General features: G+C 33.4%; 1 protein-coding gene across 1 annotated transcript in view; it reads left to right on the top strand.

Moving 5' to 3' along the window:
• LOC106460760 (protein polybromo-1-like) overlaps positions 1-20,467 on the top strand; it is a 171,348-nt gene that overhangs the window by 1,589 nt on the left and 149,292 nt on the right. Inside the window, 5 exon segments of the mRNA XM_022387753.1 lie at positions 9,617-9,713; positions 12,151-12,275; positions 14,878-15,025; positions 18,248-18,370; positions 18,778-18,912. Coding sequence (XP_022243461.1) covers positions 9,624-9,713; positions 12,151-12,275; positions 14,878-15,025; positions 18,248-18,370; positions 18,778-18,912 — 621 coding nt within the window. The 5' untranslated portion in view covers positions 9,617-9,623.

The following is a 20,467-nucleotide window of genomic DNA, read 5'->3' on the forward strand; positions in this document are numbered from 1 at the left end:
AACGTTTCGACAAGGTTTTGTCATCATGTACATTTGCTGTTATGTTCAACTTATATTGAAGTTTTTCTTCATTACCCATTCATGCCGTATCCAAGCATTATTACCACTCTCAGTTTCTTTTATTTTCAAGCTGCTTCACTTTCTTAATACCTACAGTATGTGTACCAACAAGATGTAGAGTGAAGTCCCCTCATTTCTTTATTATCCCACCTCAGCCTCCTCAACAAGAGGCTGGTTAGGAATATAATGAATAAATTGAATATTGTAATTGTAGGCTTGTCTTTCATACAGGTTTGGTATTTCTCATTGTAAAAGATTATGTAATTTAACTGCCACAAAAACAATGATTTCTCCTAAAATTCATGATAAATTCACTTTGGATTGTCATGCCTTACTCTTAGTTAAAAGCATGTGTACTGCAATTTTTATTTTTCATTTGAACTATCAATAACATATTGCTTACATTCAAGTAAAGAGACACTGACAGGTTGAGGTTAAGTATTATATTAATTAGGGCCTAAGTATCTTGTACTACTACTAGTTTATGGACCCTACAACTTTCAAATAGGGTGGAGATCTACATATCTGCCTTACCCTACACCAGTAGTATTATCAACCACTGTCTAAGTGAAATTGATGTTGTGCTTATCTCCAGTTTCTCCATGTCATTCTCCATTAAGAATTCCACTTTAGAATACTAGAATCTTTTGTCATAAAGCTAAGAAAATCAGCTATTAACCAGAAGATGAGCATGCATTACATCTTCATAAGGAAAAAAACCAATATGAACTTTAATTGTGGAATATGATGTAAAGATAACTTCTACCATGTCTGAAAGGAAAGTATTACATTGAACAATCATCTTGTTAGAAAAATATCACTGCTTTAATAATAGCTGTTTAAATTTTCCATAATTTAAACTTATATTCTCTAGTTTCAATGCAATAAATTTTACAGGAAGGCATAACTATTTGAAGTCCCCTGGTGGGACAGTGGTAAGTCTTCGGATTTACAATGCTAAAATCAGGTTCAATTCACTGTGGTGGACATAGCAGATAGTCTGATGTGGCTTTACTATAAGAAAACATACACAAAATATTTGAATAAAGAGGGTCGACTTGGAGTTTTTCTTAAGTTTAATTTAGTGGATGGGGTAGCCCAATAGACAACACATCCTTTCTTGTTCATAAATGTTATGTAGAGGTTTTCATGAAAATGTCATCTGATTTTATGGATATCGAGCATCTGACAGTTGTACAAAATGCACTCTTGAACTATCAAGCCCTCGTTCTGTAACTGAAAACATCTCAGAAAATTTCTTATGTCCCTATATGATAACCCTTCCAAATATGGAATCAGCTTGGAATCTTTTCTATGAGCTCTTTCCAACAACTCAGTCTTTCTTAACAAAGGTGATTAAAATTTAACACTATTCTGAAATGAGGTCAAACCAGAACCTTGTAGAATGAACTGATCATTGCCCTAGCTTCGCTGTTTCAGAGAGGCGAGCCGCCCTTCCCCTCTTTTCTCCTGCCTCACCCATTTTCTTCACATTTGATGATCTTCCCCACTCTACAACCTAGTATTAAAAAAAGCCTATGCTATGCAGTTCTAGATCTACAGCATGCATCTTCTAAAATCCTGATTAGCAAATTGACCTTCCTATTATATCACTGATAAATGGAATAAATCTAACATTCATATTGCAGGCTACACTCACGCGTGGCTGCAAATGACCAACTCCACATACATACAGTGTGTATTTTCTCTCTCTCCAGTATTGCAAAAATCCTACACAGCACACACATGGCAGTGTTGTAAACATCACTTCTCAATTCCATATGAAGCATGACATAAGACTGGAGTTGTTGTCCGGTGTCAGGTATCACAATGGGCTTAAGTGGAAGAACTATCTATCATCACCAAATACTTTTTGTCCTTTAAGTGACTGTGAGAAATATTGAAGGTTTGTAACAGAACTTATTTGGAGAAAATTGCCCAGTAGTTTGTTCCAGAGAAATTTCAAAGGAAATTTATGAACAATTTAATTGCTAATTTAAGTAGTGGCTTTTCGTTTTGATCCCAAGCAAAGAAATTATGGTCGTAACACCTTGTGTTGGCCTATTTGTGACCATAACCATTATCCATCATAAGCAATGTACATACACTAGTTTCATGAAAATTTGAGGAAGTGTTTCAGTCATGACCTAGCCTAAGCCTTCGTGACTTAGAGTCAGGAATTCAATCATGTGATATGGAGGATGGTTGGATAAGCTTATAGAGAGCTGTAATGACTTCCGAAAATTTGTGGGATTTCTGCTATTTCTTTAATTGATAGAATGATAGGTTCTTAAGAATAAGAAATCAGTCTGCTAACTTTAGTCCTAAGACAGGTTGATAGGCCCTAGGCCTGGATAAATTATAATTATGAGCCTGCAGTGTTCGTTTATGGTGCCCATGGATTACGTCATGCATTCTTAAAATTGTACATGGTCCTGTCACACATATAATAGTGTGTACCAGTTCTTGAATTCTATCAAGCTTAGATTTAAGTGAGAGGATTTCATTTATCTTTGAAGAACCAATAATAAAATTCTTGTGAAACTTGATTCAAGATACATCTATTCTTCCATTAAATGAAGGAACAAATATGAGTTGTCAAATGATACCTTCAGAATACATATTTCTATGGGTTAGTAGTAATATAGATATATGGCCAAAAAATAAAATAAAGACAAAAACAACAAATAATGGAGGACATTTCTCTTTCAAAGTTCATTCATTTCGGTTTTTGCAATGGATACTTACCTTACTTGGTAACAGCACCCGAGTTTATAGCATGAGGGTCCTTTTGAATCTTAATAAAAGGTATACAATTGCCTAGTTCTGAGGTAGGATAAAAGCAAAAATCTTTGAGATTCTACATGTAAATGTGCCCCTTCAACTAAACTCCACCCTGCCCCTTTTTCAATCAAGCTAGGGGTCTGACTGATAACCACCTTTAACTTGTACTCTGTATTTCTTTTTACAATTTAAAATCCAAAAGTTTGTGTAGAAGGTTTTAAAGATTTTTTAATAGCTATGACTAGCCATTTTTTTCTCTTCAGTTTCACCTACTTTTCCAAACAAGGCTATAAAATGGCAAAAGTTTTGATAATCATTATACATAACACTACTTTTATTAAGATTAAAAGATTGAAATACAAAGATCTGCAAACTTAACTAATTTACTGGTTGTTCTATTAATTTTATACTTCGAAGTAAAAGTTGTATAAAAAGTACTGTATTGTAGAAAATAAATATGTAAAACCTGGTGAAAAGAAATGCTTGAAAAAGGTATCAGATAATTTATGACATTAAAGACAAATTCACTAACATGAGACATGATTATTCTCTAAGGATCCCATGGGTCAAGTTGTACTTTGTAGTTGAAAATCAATGACATTGTTATATAATTAGTGTGACTTTCAGTGTATATTTTTTATGTATAATTATTTACCATAACCATGTAAAATTTAAAGCATGCTCACTGTGGTTAACTTGGGGTATGGTTAGTCAGTGAATCTACGAGTCATGTTATGCACGTATTTTGGGTTGGAAATATATAAATAATCGTGTGACACAAGCAGGAATGATTTTTTGTCAGCTCTGAGTATTGAGTTGTATCTTGTGATACAGTACATTGCCTCCACTCACGTAACTAGCTATTCTCGTTCGGCACTGCACTCTATATGCAGTCATATATCTATATCATGTCAAGATGTTTTTTTATTGTGCTCTTTATTCGTATTTGTTCTTTACACTTAGTGCATTATTTATCTTTTTAATTAATTCTGAAGTGGAATTATTCATTTCAATTTTAAAAAAGTTCATGAACTTCAAGATAATTTATTTTTTCTCAGTTTAATTTTTTTTATTTTGACTGTTGTGTTTGATCGTTCATTGTTAACAATGAATTTCAAAGTCCAAGTTACCACTTTGAATGTAATACCTTCTACCAACACACTTAAACAGGCTGCAGGTGATAGTGATTTGGTTATGGAATTATTGGCTCTCATCTGCCATGAGTGAGATTGATCATTATATGAGTCAACCTGCTTCTCCTGATGTTGCCCATAGTCCTCCTAAACATGCCAAATCTGTTCAGGTTGACAAGGAACTTGACAGCCTTTTTCCTCCACCTGATTTTGCTGTGTCTTTCTGTGCCCTTACTCCAGAATCAGCTAGGCTTAATACAGCTTTTTTAGACATGATTTCTCAGGTGTGTTGTGTTTTATCTACTTCCCTGATATCTTTACTCACCGGTACTATTGGCATCGTGTCCATCTGTGTCAAATAATACTTTGAGAGGAGGAACCCCTTGAAGTAGGAACTGGTAAGAGCTAGAAAGGAACAGAATGAGAAACATTAATGGGGCAAGGCATGCCAGCACCCACAACCATTTGAGAGACAAAACGCTCTGCATAAACCCTACTATCCGGGAAAGGGAGAACACAAAATTCTGAGAGACGGGGGTATCATAACAAAGAAGGAAGGGGATTAGTCATAGGGGAAAAAAAATCGATCAAGTAAGCCTCCACTGGACTGGAACCAGCTAGGTGAGTTTTTGCTACAGATCTAGGGGTTATTTGGGTATTACCCGAGGGACTTGTCACCCACTTCATTCCCTTCCTTCATTGTCTCAGGTACCCATATCCTTTCCATTGCCTCAGGATCCTACCACTAGTCAACTTCTGTCCAAGGCAGTACAAAATCTTCTCTCCCAAAAAAGCCATTGAACATGTAACTCATCCTTCTCCAGGCATTTATTCCAGGCTGTTTGTGGTACGCAAGAAAACTAGGGACTGGCAGCCTGTGATGGATTTTACCCACCTCAATCAAATTTTTGTTCTGCTTCAATTTACCATGGAGTCTTTTTCACCCTCAAGTGGGCTTTTTCTCCAGGTTTACGGATGACCAAGGTAGATGTCACAAATGCTGATCTGCATATTCCAATATCTTGTCTGTCAAGGTGCTATCTTCAATTTGTTCATCATGGGATAGTTTATCAATTTTATGCCCTGCCTTTTGGTCTTGCTTTGGCCCCATATGTCTTTTGTTGAGTGGTCAAGGCTTTTGCTCGACATATGTAGGCTTGGGGGTTGCACTTACACAATTACATGGACAACTGCCTTCTGTTTGCTTGTTCTGAATGGGAGTCTGCCCATCACACTTGTCTGCTGCTCCTAAAAGCGGCTTTTGTGGATTGGTTAATAAAGTTGGAGAAGTCATTCCTTATACCTACCCAATATCTTGTCCACTTGTGTGTCTTTTTCAACACTCACCTCAGTCGGGTCCAATCTTCTTCTCTTCAACTCCAATCGATGGAGTTTTCAGTTCTCCATGCCCTTACTGCTACCTTTATTACTGGTCATGAGGTTCTATTGCTTTTGGGGATGTAGTCTTCTATGGAAGCCATTATCCTCTTGGTTCGAGCACATATGTGGTCTCTTCGGCGGGCTCTGCATAACCAGTGGAACCTTGTGTGAGATCCATTAGAGGTTCCTATTTCCCTTACCAATACAGATCACTGACAGTTGCAAAAGACAAACATGTTGGCAGTTGTTCCGCTTCCTTCCCCTCATTCAGATTTGCATATCTTCACAGATGCTTCTCTCCAGGGTTAGGGGGCATGGTTCAATCAACAGGAAGCTTCAGATCCCTGGTCTCCAGCCAAACAATCTTACCATGTCAATGTCCTGGAGTTTCTGGCCATACATCATGCTTTAGATCATTTTCTTCACCTTGTCAGGAATTGTCTGATCATGATACATTCTGACAATTCTTCGGAGGTGGCACCCATTCTCGTTCCCTTTGTGGTTGAACCTTGGATCTCTTTTTTTCGTTGGACCCATATGCTTGGTATTCATCTCTTTGCGTGCCATGTTCTGGGTGCATTCAATCTGTTCATGGATCATCTTTCTCCTCCTTGTTTTCTAGTAGCTATGCCTTCATTAGGGTACTCTTCACCTGGATGCATTTGCCACTTTACTCTGTACCAAGTTACTTCTGTTATGGTCTCTGGTTCCTCATCCACTTGCACTGGCAGTCGACGTGTTTAGTCGGGATTGGATCAACATATACCTTTATGTGTTTCCTTCCATCCATTTTCTTCCCAGGGTGATTTCGATCATCCATGCCACTCTGTGTGAAGTCTTTTTGATTGATCCTTACTGACTGTCACAACCGTGATTTCAGTGGCTGGTCCAGCTCCAATCTGCCCCACCATTACCTCTTCCTCTACTCCAACCTTTCTACGTTAACCTTGCTCACCAGCATTTCATCCAGCCCTTTATAACTTCCATCTTCACACCTGGTTTATTTCCAGTCCATAGCAAGGAGATCTGGATAGTTTCGAAGAGTCACTTTGTTTTCAGCTTGTTCATTCGCCCTTCCTCTATGAACATTTATCAACATTAGTGGAACATCTTCTGCCATTGGTCTTTGGGTTGGAAGTTTTCTGCTTGACTCACTGTTTTTCTTCTTATGGATTTCTTCACTTGACTGTTTGATCAGAGGTCTTCAGTCTCCTTGATCATGTGTTACCTGGCTGCCCTATCCCACACTTTTCATTTTTCTGGTACTATTAAGTTTTTACCTCTCCATATTGTTGTGTTTCTTCCAGATTTGTGGTTTTCCTTGGCATGCAGTCCTTCCAGATTGGAATGTCAGTGTGGATCTTCATTTGTCTTACTTTGCCTGTGTTTGAGCCTCTGTCCTAGTGTTTGATTTTTCACTTATCTCTTGAGACTTATTTCCTTCTCCCATTGGCCTGTGGATATCATCAGTCAGATTTATTTGCCATTGATTTTCATGTACCCTATATTATTCCATGGACATTCTCCTTTATCTGGATCGATTGAAAACATTGGCAGCTCTTGAGGGTAACTCTTCCTCCTTGCTGATTTCCCTTCCTTCCCTTTCCCACCTATATCCTCAGTCTGACCCAGATAGACTATGTCCCATACATGCTCTTCGTTGTTATATTACCCACAAGGCTTCCTTCTAAACCATACTCACCCATGAACTTCAGAAGGGGATAACTGCCCATCCATCCCATTCATTAGATTGAATAAATTAGGTGTGGTCTGCTTTTCAAAATAGGGCTTTTGTGGTCATTCATTGCACTGTTTCCAATGTTGATGTTTCTCTCAACTCTCCACTGCATTTTCTCCCTTTTTTTTCCATTGGAGTATGGAAGTCCTTACCACTTTCCAGTTTCAAGCCCATGGGGTGGTGGACCATGGAGGCATTTCTCTTGAATGTGATAGTGATATACAATACAAAATTAATCCATTCAGTTGAAAGTAGAGTGGTGGTATTTTGTAGGTGTAGATGACAAAATGTCCTCCAATCTGATGCTCCACTTCTGAATGAGTTTATATGAGGGGAGCTTGTGGCTTTGGAGTGAGCTGCCAAAATTGCAGTTCATCCCTTTGCTTGGGATCCCTCATCCTACCCCCACATGGATATTGGTTCCCAGTGGCTGGGTTTTGGATTAATATGTGTGTGAGGATTGATGTTGATTGATCCAGCTTTGACAGGTGTCTATGTTCCCTCGCTCAATTGGACTCTTGTTTACTACAACCATGTTGTGGGTAACGGCAGAGGAACTTGCAGGTTACTATGGTTCTTCCTCTTGTACCATCCCTTGAGGATTATAATATAGTGAGGACGTTAATGTGCTGAGGGTGGTTCCTGTTTGATTGATTTGAGTGGGCTATTTCACTATATAGCAACATCTTTAATTTTTTCACTTTGCTATCATGTTCCCTGTTCATAGATAGGTGGGTATGATATATCCCTCTGGTCTGCTAAACTTGAGGTAAAGATGGTATGATCCTCTTTCCTACACCCACCTAAAGGCTGAGTTTTGGATTGCAGTTGACTTGCTACTGGTATGATCCTCTCTCCTACCCCCACGTCGATGTCAGTTCTCAGTGGCTGGGTTTTGGATTGTAGTTGACTTTCTGATGGTCTGATCCTCATCCTATCCCTGCATGGATGTCAGTTTCTAGTGGTTGGGTTTTGGATGCAGTTGACTTGCTGTGTGCGGTCCATCTCGCCCTAGCCACTCTACACCTTGGGGAGCATCCTTTTTTATTCTCACCCACATTATGATCATCTAAGGAATTGAGATTCAGAATCGGGTGGTTCAGATCTCTATCCAACCATTGTTCTCTTCCTTTTGGATATGCTTTTCTCATTTTCTGCCCATGTCTGCACCACTTCTTTCCACACTGGACAAAAAGTATACCTGGCACAGAAGTGGTGCAGTCTTCCACATATCTTCCTCTAATGCGAGGATCTCTTTGTAGAAAGTTCTTTAGACACTTTCGAAAAATGCTTCTTTCTTTCCTTCACACTGGTTCCTCCACCTATTCAATGTGGGATTCTAGCTATTTATGTGAACAGAGGAAATGTACCGTATCAGAACTTACAATTTTCCTATACTAAAAATGTATTTCCAATAGGTGCTTACCTTCTCTCATACTTCCCACCCTTCCTCCCCACTTAAAACCAGTGCTTCCATTTTATGCACAAATTCGAAGTAATAGTTTGGTAGAATCGAATAGAGGGAGTCACATGCATCAGGAGAGTGTGTCGCATGATGATTTACATGCAAGATGAAGTTGAACCATGTTAATAGTAGGGTACGTGGGAGCTCAAGGCTTGTGGCATGCAAAAAAATATTTTGTTTATAGAGGGCAACACTGAATGAGAATAGCTGTTTATGTGAGAGGAGGCAGTACCTATCAGAAATACATTTTCAGCATAGGAAAATTATAATATTGGCCAATCTTTAATAAAAAGAAATGTTTCACCTTACATACAAGTAAATGTCTTAGTGAGTAGAAAAACATTTACTGGTGTGTTTAATTTTTTTTTGTCTTCAGAGTAAAAGTACAGGTATAACTAATCAAATGATATTACTGTTTCCATTCGTTGTTTTCTTTTGTATTATTTGTGTTAGTTCATTTAGTAACACTAAGTATGTGATGCTGGTTGAAGACAATTCACTCAAATTATTTTTCATCAAGTGTAGGCAAATACAGCACACATAACTAGGAAAAGCACCTCCCTGTCTCTCTGAACATTCACATTTTTCAAGAACTATAGAGTTTAAAAAGTAAAATAATGGGCTATGTTGTGTAGCATACAGGTGGATATTTTTGTATGATGCTGACACTATGGCCAGTTATGATAGAGCCAATGCAACAATACTCACTACGAGATTTAATATGTTGGTGACTCAGTTAAGCTTGTTACAGCTGCTGTCTTTAATCATATTAAACTTTGAAATGGTAGAAAAAAATTCAGTTGCACAATTTTCTCTGGTAAAGGGAAACATTTTATTTCAGGGTAGCCTTGATGACCCAGAGAGGTCATGTGTTTAAATTTTTACTCTCAAAAATTAAATGTTTTTTTTGTTATGAACCAACAGAATAAGATTTAAGTTACGAGATGTCAAGACTAATTAAAGACTATTAATTTATAAGTTTAGAGCACCTTAAACAGCTCTTTAGAATGTCTGAAAACTTGTGTAATTGCTAACAATATATTATGATGTTTCAAGTCTACGAATGCCAAAACGAAAAAGGATTCATGGGAGTGAAGACAGTAGAGAAGATGGTGAAGGGTCGAACAAAAGAAGGAAGGTTCAGGTGGATGTTGTAAGTACTGAAGAGTAACATTTTTACTTCTCTGTAAAGATCTAAGTTAATATTGTTATATACTAGCCTGAAAAGTCCTAAGAAAATGTCTTCACAAAATTGATGTAAATAAAAGGACCTAAAGTACTGTGAACCTAAATTTACAAAAAATATATAAGAAGATGCTTTAAGAACTAATTTATAACATGCAGTAGTTTTCATGAATTTTATTTATTTTTCATTGTATGTTATGAATTATTTCATATCTTGTCTTGTAATCTTTAATATTTTGCAGAATTTCCCTTATCACAGTATTTGTCAAAAAATGAGAAAATCTATTTTAAAAAATGTTAACTTGATTATCTGGATCAACAGTTCTTAAACTTTTTCACAATTATGGACCACTGTGTCAAGCTAAAGTAGAAAACAGTTAACTTGATTAGCAGCCTTTTTTCCAGTCATAGTTTCATATTTCTTTTGCTGCTGGAAAAGTAAGAGACTGCATGTTTATGTAAGCAAGTTTTTGTTGTTAAAGATCTTGAAGCCTTCTTGCAAAAACTTTACAAGGTATATAATTTACTTATGTGTTTTGTTTGTGTTAAGAGTTTATTAGTTGATAGGTAAATTTTAAACCTGCATTCTACTACCAGTAAACTACTGTTGATTGTTTTAATAATTTCATTGGAAAGAGAGGGTTTATTTCATTTTTATAATGACATTTATTAATTGTAAGTCACCCTATGCTACAGTTTTAGAATTATATTGATTTAAATCTGTTCATTCAGATTGTGTTTTGGGTTGATTATAGCAACTGGTATTCTAGTTTTAAAAGTAATTCTATTTTTAAACATAAAACATTTTGTAAACTTGAATTACTGACATGTCTCTTTGCCTTCATACCTAATAGATACTTCATATATACTTACATGTTATAAACTTGAAATAGAAAAGTTTGATTTGCTTACAACAAAAATAATCTTTGTTAAAACACATTGCCAATGGATGCATAAATATATTTGAAGAATGTGGAATAATATATATGTGGATGTTAAATTGATTCATTACTTCATAATGAAGAAACTGATTTATTCAAATACAGCATCAATTTGAGTTCTCCCAATTTCAAATTCGTATGGAGTTCTCATCAACATCAGAATAGAATTGTGGGAAATTTGATTTACATGAAAGCTCTACAGATGTGGATGTCTGTAGAGAGAGAGAAATTTGGCACTGTGGAGGGCTGAATGATATTCCTCAGACATACTCTATTCTTTGTAGCTACTTTCATTAATAGTATTGGTTGAAATTTTTAATGTCTAATTTTATTACACTTTCATTATAAACATTATTTACATTGTTTTGCATTGTTAGCTTAATATACATACTTATGACTAACCTAAATCTCCTAAGCTGGTCAAACATCATGAGCTGTTACTGTGAGTATGACTGGATATATTAACAGTGAGGGCACCCAACTGATGAAACAATACATTCTAATCTTTGTGAATAGAAATGTAAGAAATGGATACTTACCTATAGTCATTACCAATACCAGGTTGAATCTTAGTTTCACTTTAAACAGGTAACTTGCTCGTATCAGAATTTAATACTAATAAAAATTAGATTGTACTAGAATCCATAGGTGTGATTTCTTTGTACAAGATCTTAAACATCTAAAACACTTAGGCTCAAAGAAATGATTTGTTAAAATGTTTCTCAGTAATCATTATTTCAAACATATATTAGTTTTATGTCTCGCTTTCAATACATTGTGTTTGCTTCCTGTATTAACTCTAATGAAAATTATTTTGAAGAACATAAATGTGATGAAAAAGGGAAAATGGCAGTCTATTTTGTCTCCATGCTACTTATTAATAAATAATGAATTTACTTACTAGAATATAGTACTGGTGAATTAAAAAGGAATTTCAGAGTAGCAACTTGTACATATAAATATTAAAACATTTTTTTTAAGTGATGTGTTTAGAAAAAGATTCTGCTATGATGGAGTTTATATGACATAACTCTTTTTTTTCCTCCTCTTTCCAGACTAGATTTAGTTGTTGTTTTTTAACTTCTTTTTTTTTACTTTAAATGTTATGTTTAAGGAATAAATGAATGCCCTTCATTGTTTCTGGACACTGTAGTGTGTACTAATCAAAGACTGGTGGCTGTATTTTCAAATCATTGTTACAATAACTTTTTTTTAACTATCTTCCTTAGCAGAAGTTTACCAGTTATCCTTGTGTTAAAATTGCTAGATGCTGGTAGCAAATCTTTTCTTTGTGTTAATTCTTCTTCATATATTGAGTTTATTGCATGGTAGCATGTATATGAAAAAGCTTCTGTTTTGGTTATGGGTAACAATGGTCATGTGGTCCCTTGAGCATGGTAGGCAGAAGTAAACCTCGAATAAGAGGACCTTCATGTCATGGGGCTCTGTTGATTCATTTACAAGCCCACTCATCTGACACGTCTTGAACAGGGAGAGATATGCCAGGAACTCTATGATACCATACGAAACTTCAAAACTGAAGATGGCCACTTACTTTGTGAAACCTTCATTCGAGCACCAAAAAGGAGGTATGTATTTTTGTAATATCATATGACTTTACAGTAAAATAAATAACTTGTGAACAGGAAATATCATACTCAATCTTCTGAAGAAAAATTATATTACAATATGCTCAAGTCTGGATAAAAGCCAACTAATCTAAAACTAATATTTCACCAATGTGTGCATTTATGAGCAACAAAAAGTACTATGTACTTTTTATATGCCTTTGGAGTTTAATTTTAAAGTAATTTATGAAATAAATGTTGGTATTTGAAAATGAACCAGTTATTTCCAGGTTTTTTGTGTAATTCTATGAAGGTTCTATGGAATGAATTTAGAAAGCTACATGCAGGTCATTGAGAGATTAAGTATCCTATTATAAAGTAGAACAAGCACTTGCACCAATGTGTACAAAGCCAGAAAGAAACTCTTTGTAAAGAATAACTGTGAAATGTATTCCACCAATGAAATCTGCTCAGGAACAGCATATCAAGAGGACAACTTACCAGGGGGTCATGTTTGGAGTCAAACACTGTTCCCACAACCTATGCTCTCTTCTCTAACTAGCTGTGATGGACCAAAAATAGAAATGGACTGTGCTAGCCTTACTGGATGACACTCCCTAAAGTCTTTAAAACCTGTTATGAGTTGGTCTTGTGTGGCTGCAACAAAGATGCCACAAACTATGCAAGTGCAAAAAAAGCTGCCCTTCAATGCACAGCTCTTTGCTTATGAAGGATAGTGTTCTAGAAATAGCAGCTGACAATCCAAGATTGATGATGGTACGTAGCACACAACATTGACCAAAGAGAAGTCATATGTTGACTGGTATTATAAAGCTTAGTGTGAAGAGAAATGCTGCTGATTACGCAACTATAAGGCCTCAATACATAAACATATCAGTACCATTAATGTAACTTGGTTGAATAAAAATGGCATTTGCTTCATTCATCTTTATACAAAGAATTGTTCTTTAAATGTAATTTTATAGTAATGATTATTATTAATAATAATAATTCAATGTCTTTCTCATGTACAAATGTGTAACCAGAAGTTGAAATATGCACACATTTTAAAATCACTGCACATGTGGTCACAGGTATGATTTCTAATTATTTTACTAATACTTTATTCTACATTTGCACCAAATTTGGTGCTTGTATTATTATATGCACAATTGTTTTGATATACTGTCACATGCACTTTATAAATGACACTTATGCATCCAGTTGTATTATTTATTAAAATATTATGAATTTGTTAATAATTTTGATATTACTTTTGTCAAATAAATAAGAACTGTGCAGTTGTGTTTGGAGTTTGAAGGATATTTTTGATTTACCATGAACGATCCAGTAGCACGATTGGCTTTTTTTCACTGTATCTTAGATTTGGGCCTATTAATCATGAAGATATAATTGACACGTACATACTCACATGCAAGAGAATTAATAGCTTGGGATAAAAGTTGTTTATAATACTTATTGTAAGATATTATATAAACAAAAAATTAAAATGTACGATGATTATATCTATAGATTGTATCTCTTGGGGGGTCTCACAATGTGCCAGTAAAATTAATAATGCAACAATATCCAAAAGTATGCAAATGAAATCTGAAGTCAGGTGCAGCCAGATGATTGGATATTATGGTCCCAGATTTTATGCACTATGTTGGTTTCAAAATACACTCATAGTTTCTCCTTAAATGATGTAAGCAGCATAAGACTGCAGTCAGTGGTCACATCAAACAATGGAAGTTAACAGATATATCTTTACTAACTGGCAGATTCTTTGCATATGTGATTTAACCAGAATTGTCTACTATCTTGTTCAGAATAGAGATTGACTATAGTGTTTGTGTAAGCAAAATACATGCTTGAACTGTAAGAAAAACCAGCAAACTTCAGCAGATAGTCATGTCCTGAGCACTGATTCTAAAATGGTCAGTGTAACAAAAAATGGAAATTAAAGATGCAGACTTAATTCTCCAAAACCATCTGAAGGTTATTATCCCTTACATTTGTTATTATCCTGGCTTTAGCAGGCTGAATCATATGTCCATGCATAACTCTAAAGGTGGATTTTATGAAAGTAAAACTTCTCCATGTAGGGATCCAATTCCAATATGTACCCAGTAAAATGTTTTCTCTATAAATAGAGTATTCTGTCAATTCTTATTAACCAATGTTTTTGTGGCACCATCAGTGTTTTGTTGGTGCAGGAGCTGAAGGCTTTTATAGTCACATAACATCTGTGATGGGGTTTCTTGGACTTTGTTTTACACCCTGAGAAAAGTGACCTCAAAAGAATAGTATCCATTCTTGTAGGCCCACACAATGCAGCACTTGGTAAATCTGATTGAATCAATGATTAAGATATTTTTCAACTTGATTATAATTTTGAAGTGTTAAATTTGTCAAATTAAATGTATATTTCTGATAGCATTTGCCATTTCTTGCACTTTCTCACTTTATTCTACTTGGTTCTTCTGATCAAAAAGTAACAGGTTCAAGATATTAATTAATGAAATTGACTTTTACTTTCTTACAATGTGTAGTAAAATTTAGGACACATGATTTGAAAGAAAAAGGGTTAGAAAGTTAATGTTTACAATTTCATTTTCAGGAGCTTGGCTGATTACTATGATGTGGTCAGTGTACCAATGGATCTTTTAAAAATCCAGCAGAAATTGAAAACAGAAGAATATACTGAAGTTGAGCAAATGACGGCTGATATAGAACTTATGGTGAATAATGCAAAGGCTTACTATAAGGTAACTACTGTATAAGGTATATTTGCACTGTTTGGTTTGGTTTTGAGTAAATGCTACACCTGCAGCTTACAAGTTTGATACATTCTTACTCTCGTCATTTTAGTCAAAATAACTAATCATAACAACATGGAAAGGTTTGAGAAATTTATCTTAAGTTCTTTGTAATGATTCTAGTTCTCAATTTTTTTCTTATAAAAAGTTTAAATTTTAATGTATTCGAATTCACAAATACTGTACAGAATATTTAGTAAGGCTATAGTTTTCAGTTTAGTGGCTGTACTATTAGAGTAACATAACTCATTTTTTGATAAAGCTATCAGAGATAAGTGACAACCTTCCATACTTTGTGCATTGTAACAATAATCATTATTCAACTTTCTGTACAAAGTTGATTTAAGAAAATTGTTTCTAATAAAAAGATGTTTTCTAAATTAAGTAACATATAAAAAAATATTTGAGTTTAAGTAGATTTATAATACACAGATAGCCCAAAAATATGTTAGCAGTCACAATCAGAAAAAAAAAGGTATTGTAGGCATGGCTTTTAAAACAGCAGATACTTCATAAAACCTGTAATCTATTCATGATAAATTTATAGTTTGATATTTTATTTGTTTGAACCTTTATAGCTTTTCTTTCTACCCATGTAACTTATAAAATGTTATTCAAAACTTGCAGATTTTTCTGCAGCTGAAAAATAAAAACTTTGTGCTTGGTGAGAAAGTTTTTAGTTGCACAGTCAAATTTATAAAATTTATTTTGTGTAAACTCGTTACTCTGTTACACATCTGCATGATGGCATATGCTAACCACTATGTACGACTTGTTTCAGTATTGTAAGGTATATTGTATTTAACATATTGATTGCAAGTTTTTTAAGTGATAATTCTCTGTGCATTCGGCATTACCAAAACAAACAAAATCTTAATACATAGAATTATCCAAATCAAAGATTACATTTATTATTATTATTATTTTATTTTATTTTTTTATTAGTCCAAAGTGAAACTATTTTTTCTGATCTCAAGTAACTGTAGAGCTACATTGTTGAAAAGTTTACTTTTCTTTCTGTTATTGTTATTATTATTACTGACAATTTTTTAAACAAAATCTGTTATGCAGTTTGAACAACTTTGAATTATTATTTCTAGGCCTGCAATTTTGGATAAAAAAAAACAGAATTATCTATGTTTTTTTTTTCAGTATTGGGTAGTCCTTTAGAAGAAGTATGAACAAATTAAATGTACAAAAACTTCTCATTGGTGACTTTGTTTTTCTTTGATACACAGTGTTCTTACTATTATATTTTATTCATCCCCTTGTCATTTTAGGTGAAGTTTCTTTTGTTCATTTGGCTGAGTGAGCAGATCATTCAACACTAACTAGATCTTTATACACAATGAAACAATCCTCTCTCATAAAGACAAGCTGTTTAAGAGTAACATAAACTAGCTATGTGTAGATGCAGTATTTTTGGATGTGGTGAACTCCACTCATAATTAAATGAAGCACCACTTTACTATTAATTTGAAATATTTTATTCTCTGATACTGATCATGACTTAAAAGATGAAAAGCTTCCTTAGCATAACAAAATTAATAATTTAATTTTGGTTCCACAACCAACCTTACCCTAAGTCACCCACAGTAAAGGATGTTAGCATAAATATTTTGGAAAATATGAGAAACTATTGTATATCAATTAATAATTTATACATATTTGATTTTTTATTTAATTAGTGTATATGAAATTTCAATTAATTATTAATCTTCAGTGAAGCTATAATGGTAATTGATGGAATATGGTTTTTGATGTTAAAATACAAGCAAACTATTTTTTTTTCTCACTATTTTGCTTTAAAGGTTTTGTAACAAAGGTTACTGGAGTTAGCAGTGTCATATCCTATTTAAAATATTTTGGGTGCTTTATTACATAGAATCCTGACACTAGACTTTTTTTAAATTGTGATCTTTATTGAGAGGAAATTTTTAGAACCCTACACATGAACTTAGATTACTACTTCCCTGCTGCAAAGATGTGCTGTTAGATATACACAGCTGTTTTAATTTAAGTATAGTATGAGTATTAAACTTGGTTATTTTTAGAAGTGATAGTTTATTACAGGTTTGTTTATGTAACTGTGTACGAATCATATGTTGTGTAGTTCCATTGTTGTGATTTGGCACTTGTATTATTGCATCATGTTACTAGAACCTTTTAAGTTTTCTTGTTTTTTTGATCAATTATTAATTACATCATAACATCTCATAGAGTGTGTAAAGTTCTAGGTCTCAGTTGAGTTATTTATGAATACATGTCCAAAATGTAGTTCAAGTTAAGTTAGTGAGAGGTATAGTCAAATAGATCTAGACTGTGTGTTTGTGAGTTTAGCCATAAAGAGCGTATATTGACAATTATGAAATGAATTATTACAGATTGTATTGTAATAACATAGTAGAGAAGAAACAATTTGTCTTGTCAATTGTGTTTTAAAGTAATTAAACAAACCTGTGTGGATTTTTAACAAAAGGAGACAATATTTAAAGATCTGGATACAACTGTGGTAACCAAATGTGTAATGTAAATGAACTTATCATAGATTGTATTGTAATAACAGCAGAGAAGAATAAAATGGTTTTGTCAATTGTATTCTAAAGTAACTGAACCAGCCTGTGTAGACTTTGACGAGAAGAGATGATTATTTAAAGCTCTGAAAACAACTGTGGTGATTAACTGTGTAACGAACATTTGTATATATGTGTTTGACTTATTTTAATATATATTATTTTAAAACAAGTGGACTGTTTGCTTTTGTATATTGTTGAAATTTATTGTCTACAAGTCACAGACACCAACTGTAAAGTATTTGGCCCATACATATAACCTGACAGGTGCTATTAAGTATTTTTTGTTTGAATTATTGAGCTACCTACTATTAAGACTTAAACAACCATTTCTGTTTATATGAGACCATACTTGTTTGAAAAACAGTTTTCTTTTACAAAAAAGTTTTTGGAATTACTATTTACATAAAGACACCTTTTAGTGTTTAAATAGACACTGTGATTGTTTAGAAAATAATGTGTTGTTGTTTTGATTTTGATATCATTTTAACAATAGTAATATAAGTATTTTTGGTACAGTATATTTTAATTCATGTAGAAGATTATTCTAGATGAATTGGGTTTGAAATACCAAATATAAAATAAATAAAACTTTCAGAAATCAACCCAGGAATACAAAGATGCTTGTGATCTGTATGATCTTTACATGGAAACAAAACTGATGTGCTCTTATCCATAGCTGGAGACCAAAGAAGAGATGAGTCTGAAACAGTAAGTCTATGTTATATTTTTAATGTATATATATTTTCTAATTATTTTTCTGCAACTAGAAAGTGTTTTATATTTTTGTAGCATGTTTTTCTGTTACCCGAATAAATTTACATCTATGTATTGTTTCAATCTACTTTTATCAAAAGGTTTTGGTGAAGTTTTACTTTAATATACAAATAAAAAAAGGGGTGAGCTTAAAATGAAAGTTTGACACACTTCAGTCTTATAGATTATAGTCACTTCAGATTATAGTGAGGTGTATAGTGAATTTGGCTTACTTGGAATATGCTTTTATTTATTCTGGTTTTGTATTTCACTTTTAGAGAGTTAAAGTCAAGTCAGTTATTTATTCTTTTTGGATTCATAGTTATAAAAATTCTTGTATTCCAACCTTAAAACTGAGATATTTTGCAATAGGATACACTGTCAAATCAAGGAGATTTCTATGAAGAAGATAATCCATTTGAAGAATTGTTTACAGCTGTTATGACTGCAACTGATCAAGATGGTCGCTCAATTAGTTCATTGTTTCAACTATTACCATCAAAAACGGTATGTTTTTTTTTTATCTTTGGGAATTGAAAGTAGCTTTTTCCTATCCTATGTGTGCAAGTACTATTTTAATATTATGAGAAGATAGTAACCGAGTCACGTGACCTTTTGTACTCATTTAAAGTTGATATAAATTTAATACTTATAACTATTTTTATATTGGGTATATCTTCACAAAGTTTGGCAGTCTTTCAGTTAATATTACAAGTCTTTCACATACAAAAAGTCATATTTCTTAGTGAAGTATTTCTAATAAAATAAAATAAACTTTTGTCCATGAATATATTAGTAGTATTTGTTTTGAATAGTCCGTGTACAAAGTAATTTTCATGTTAAAATTAAAAATACTTTTCATCATCTCAAAAATCTCAAATTTCTTTTGTGTAATCCCTAAAACCTCCTAAATGCATTTCAAACGTTTTTTTTTTTCACTAAATCCTTATAGTTTATGTTATTTTCTCTACCCTAATCTCAAAACTGGATTAGTCAATTCAAATAACCTCATAACCACCAAAAAAAAATCGACATATAAACCTAAATTAACCTTCTTTTTTTCTTCAGATTGTAACCTGAAACTACATTTGTTTATCCTAAGTAGCTCTAAGTTTGTAACATTATACGTCTATTTATAATTAAATATTATTATTTTATTGCACTTTGAACCATGTCTAACTGCTATCCGTGCCATTATAAGTTGTAAATCACTCAGGGAATGTGCAGCTCATGTTACGCTATTGAATTACATTACCCAAGAGCTGCTCGAGTGCATGCTTTGTGAACAATTTTAATTATATTATTATTATTATTACTTATTTTACCTATTCTAGTCATGAATAACTTAAGATGGTCTGTAGTTTTAGATTTTATTTACTTTTATAATAATAAATAAAGAATAAATATGAAAAACAAGAAATAAAGTACTTACACAATCTTCTTTTTTCTTGCCTTCGATTGTCGAGTAGAGTTAAGCCTTATTTTTTTAGCGATTATATTAAAGCACTTAACAATTTTTATTTACTTAAATAATACACCAAAGAATATAGACTAATAACTTGCAAAAAGTAGACAAATTCACTTACTACTAAAAATTTTCCTTGCTTTCTAACTATGAGACAAGAGCCTTTACAAATTCATCCAAGCTAGTCGTTAACTTTTCCATGGGAACGATGTTGTTACTCAGAGTGAAATTGATGGTTATCTGTTTAAAACACTGTGTTATACAATACACCATTTGACAGATGAAAACCTTGACTTTCTATTCGTTATAAGTAATGTATAATGAAAGGTAAGAGAGAACTATCAACCAATTGTGAAAGAGAGGATGTGGCAGGAGGGGTCTTTTTTTCTCTTTGATAGCTCTGTAACAAAACAATATTGAAGGCTATAAAAATTATGGTCTGTTTGAGCAATGATGATTTTATAGAGAGCATTTTACATTTAATTTCATACATTTTTGAGGGGTGATGGATAAAATAGGGATGATGACATGCTAAGACAAAATGTGTCGTGTGTAACACTAGTGGAAATTCAGGATTTTTTTATATATTTCCTTTTA

The sequence above is a fragment of the Limulus polyphemus genome, unplaced genomic scaffold, assembly GCF_000517525.1.
Source record: "Limulus polyphemus unplaced genomic scaffold, Limulus_polyphemus-2.1.2 Scaffold35, whole genome shotgun sequence".
Classification (NCBI taxonomy): Eukaryota; Metazoa; Arthropoda; class Merostomata; order Xiphosura; family Limulidae; genus Limulus; species Limulus polyphemus.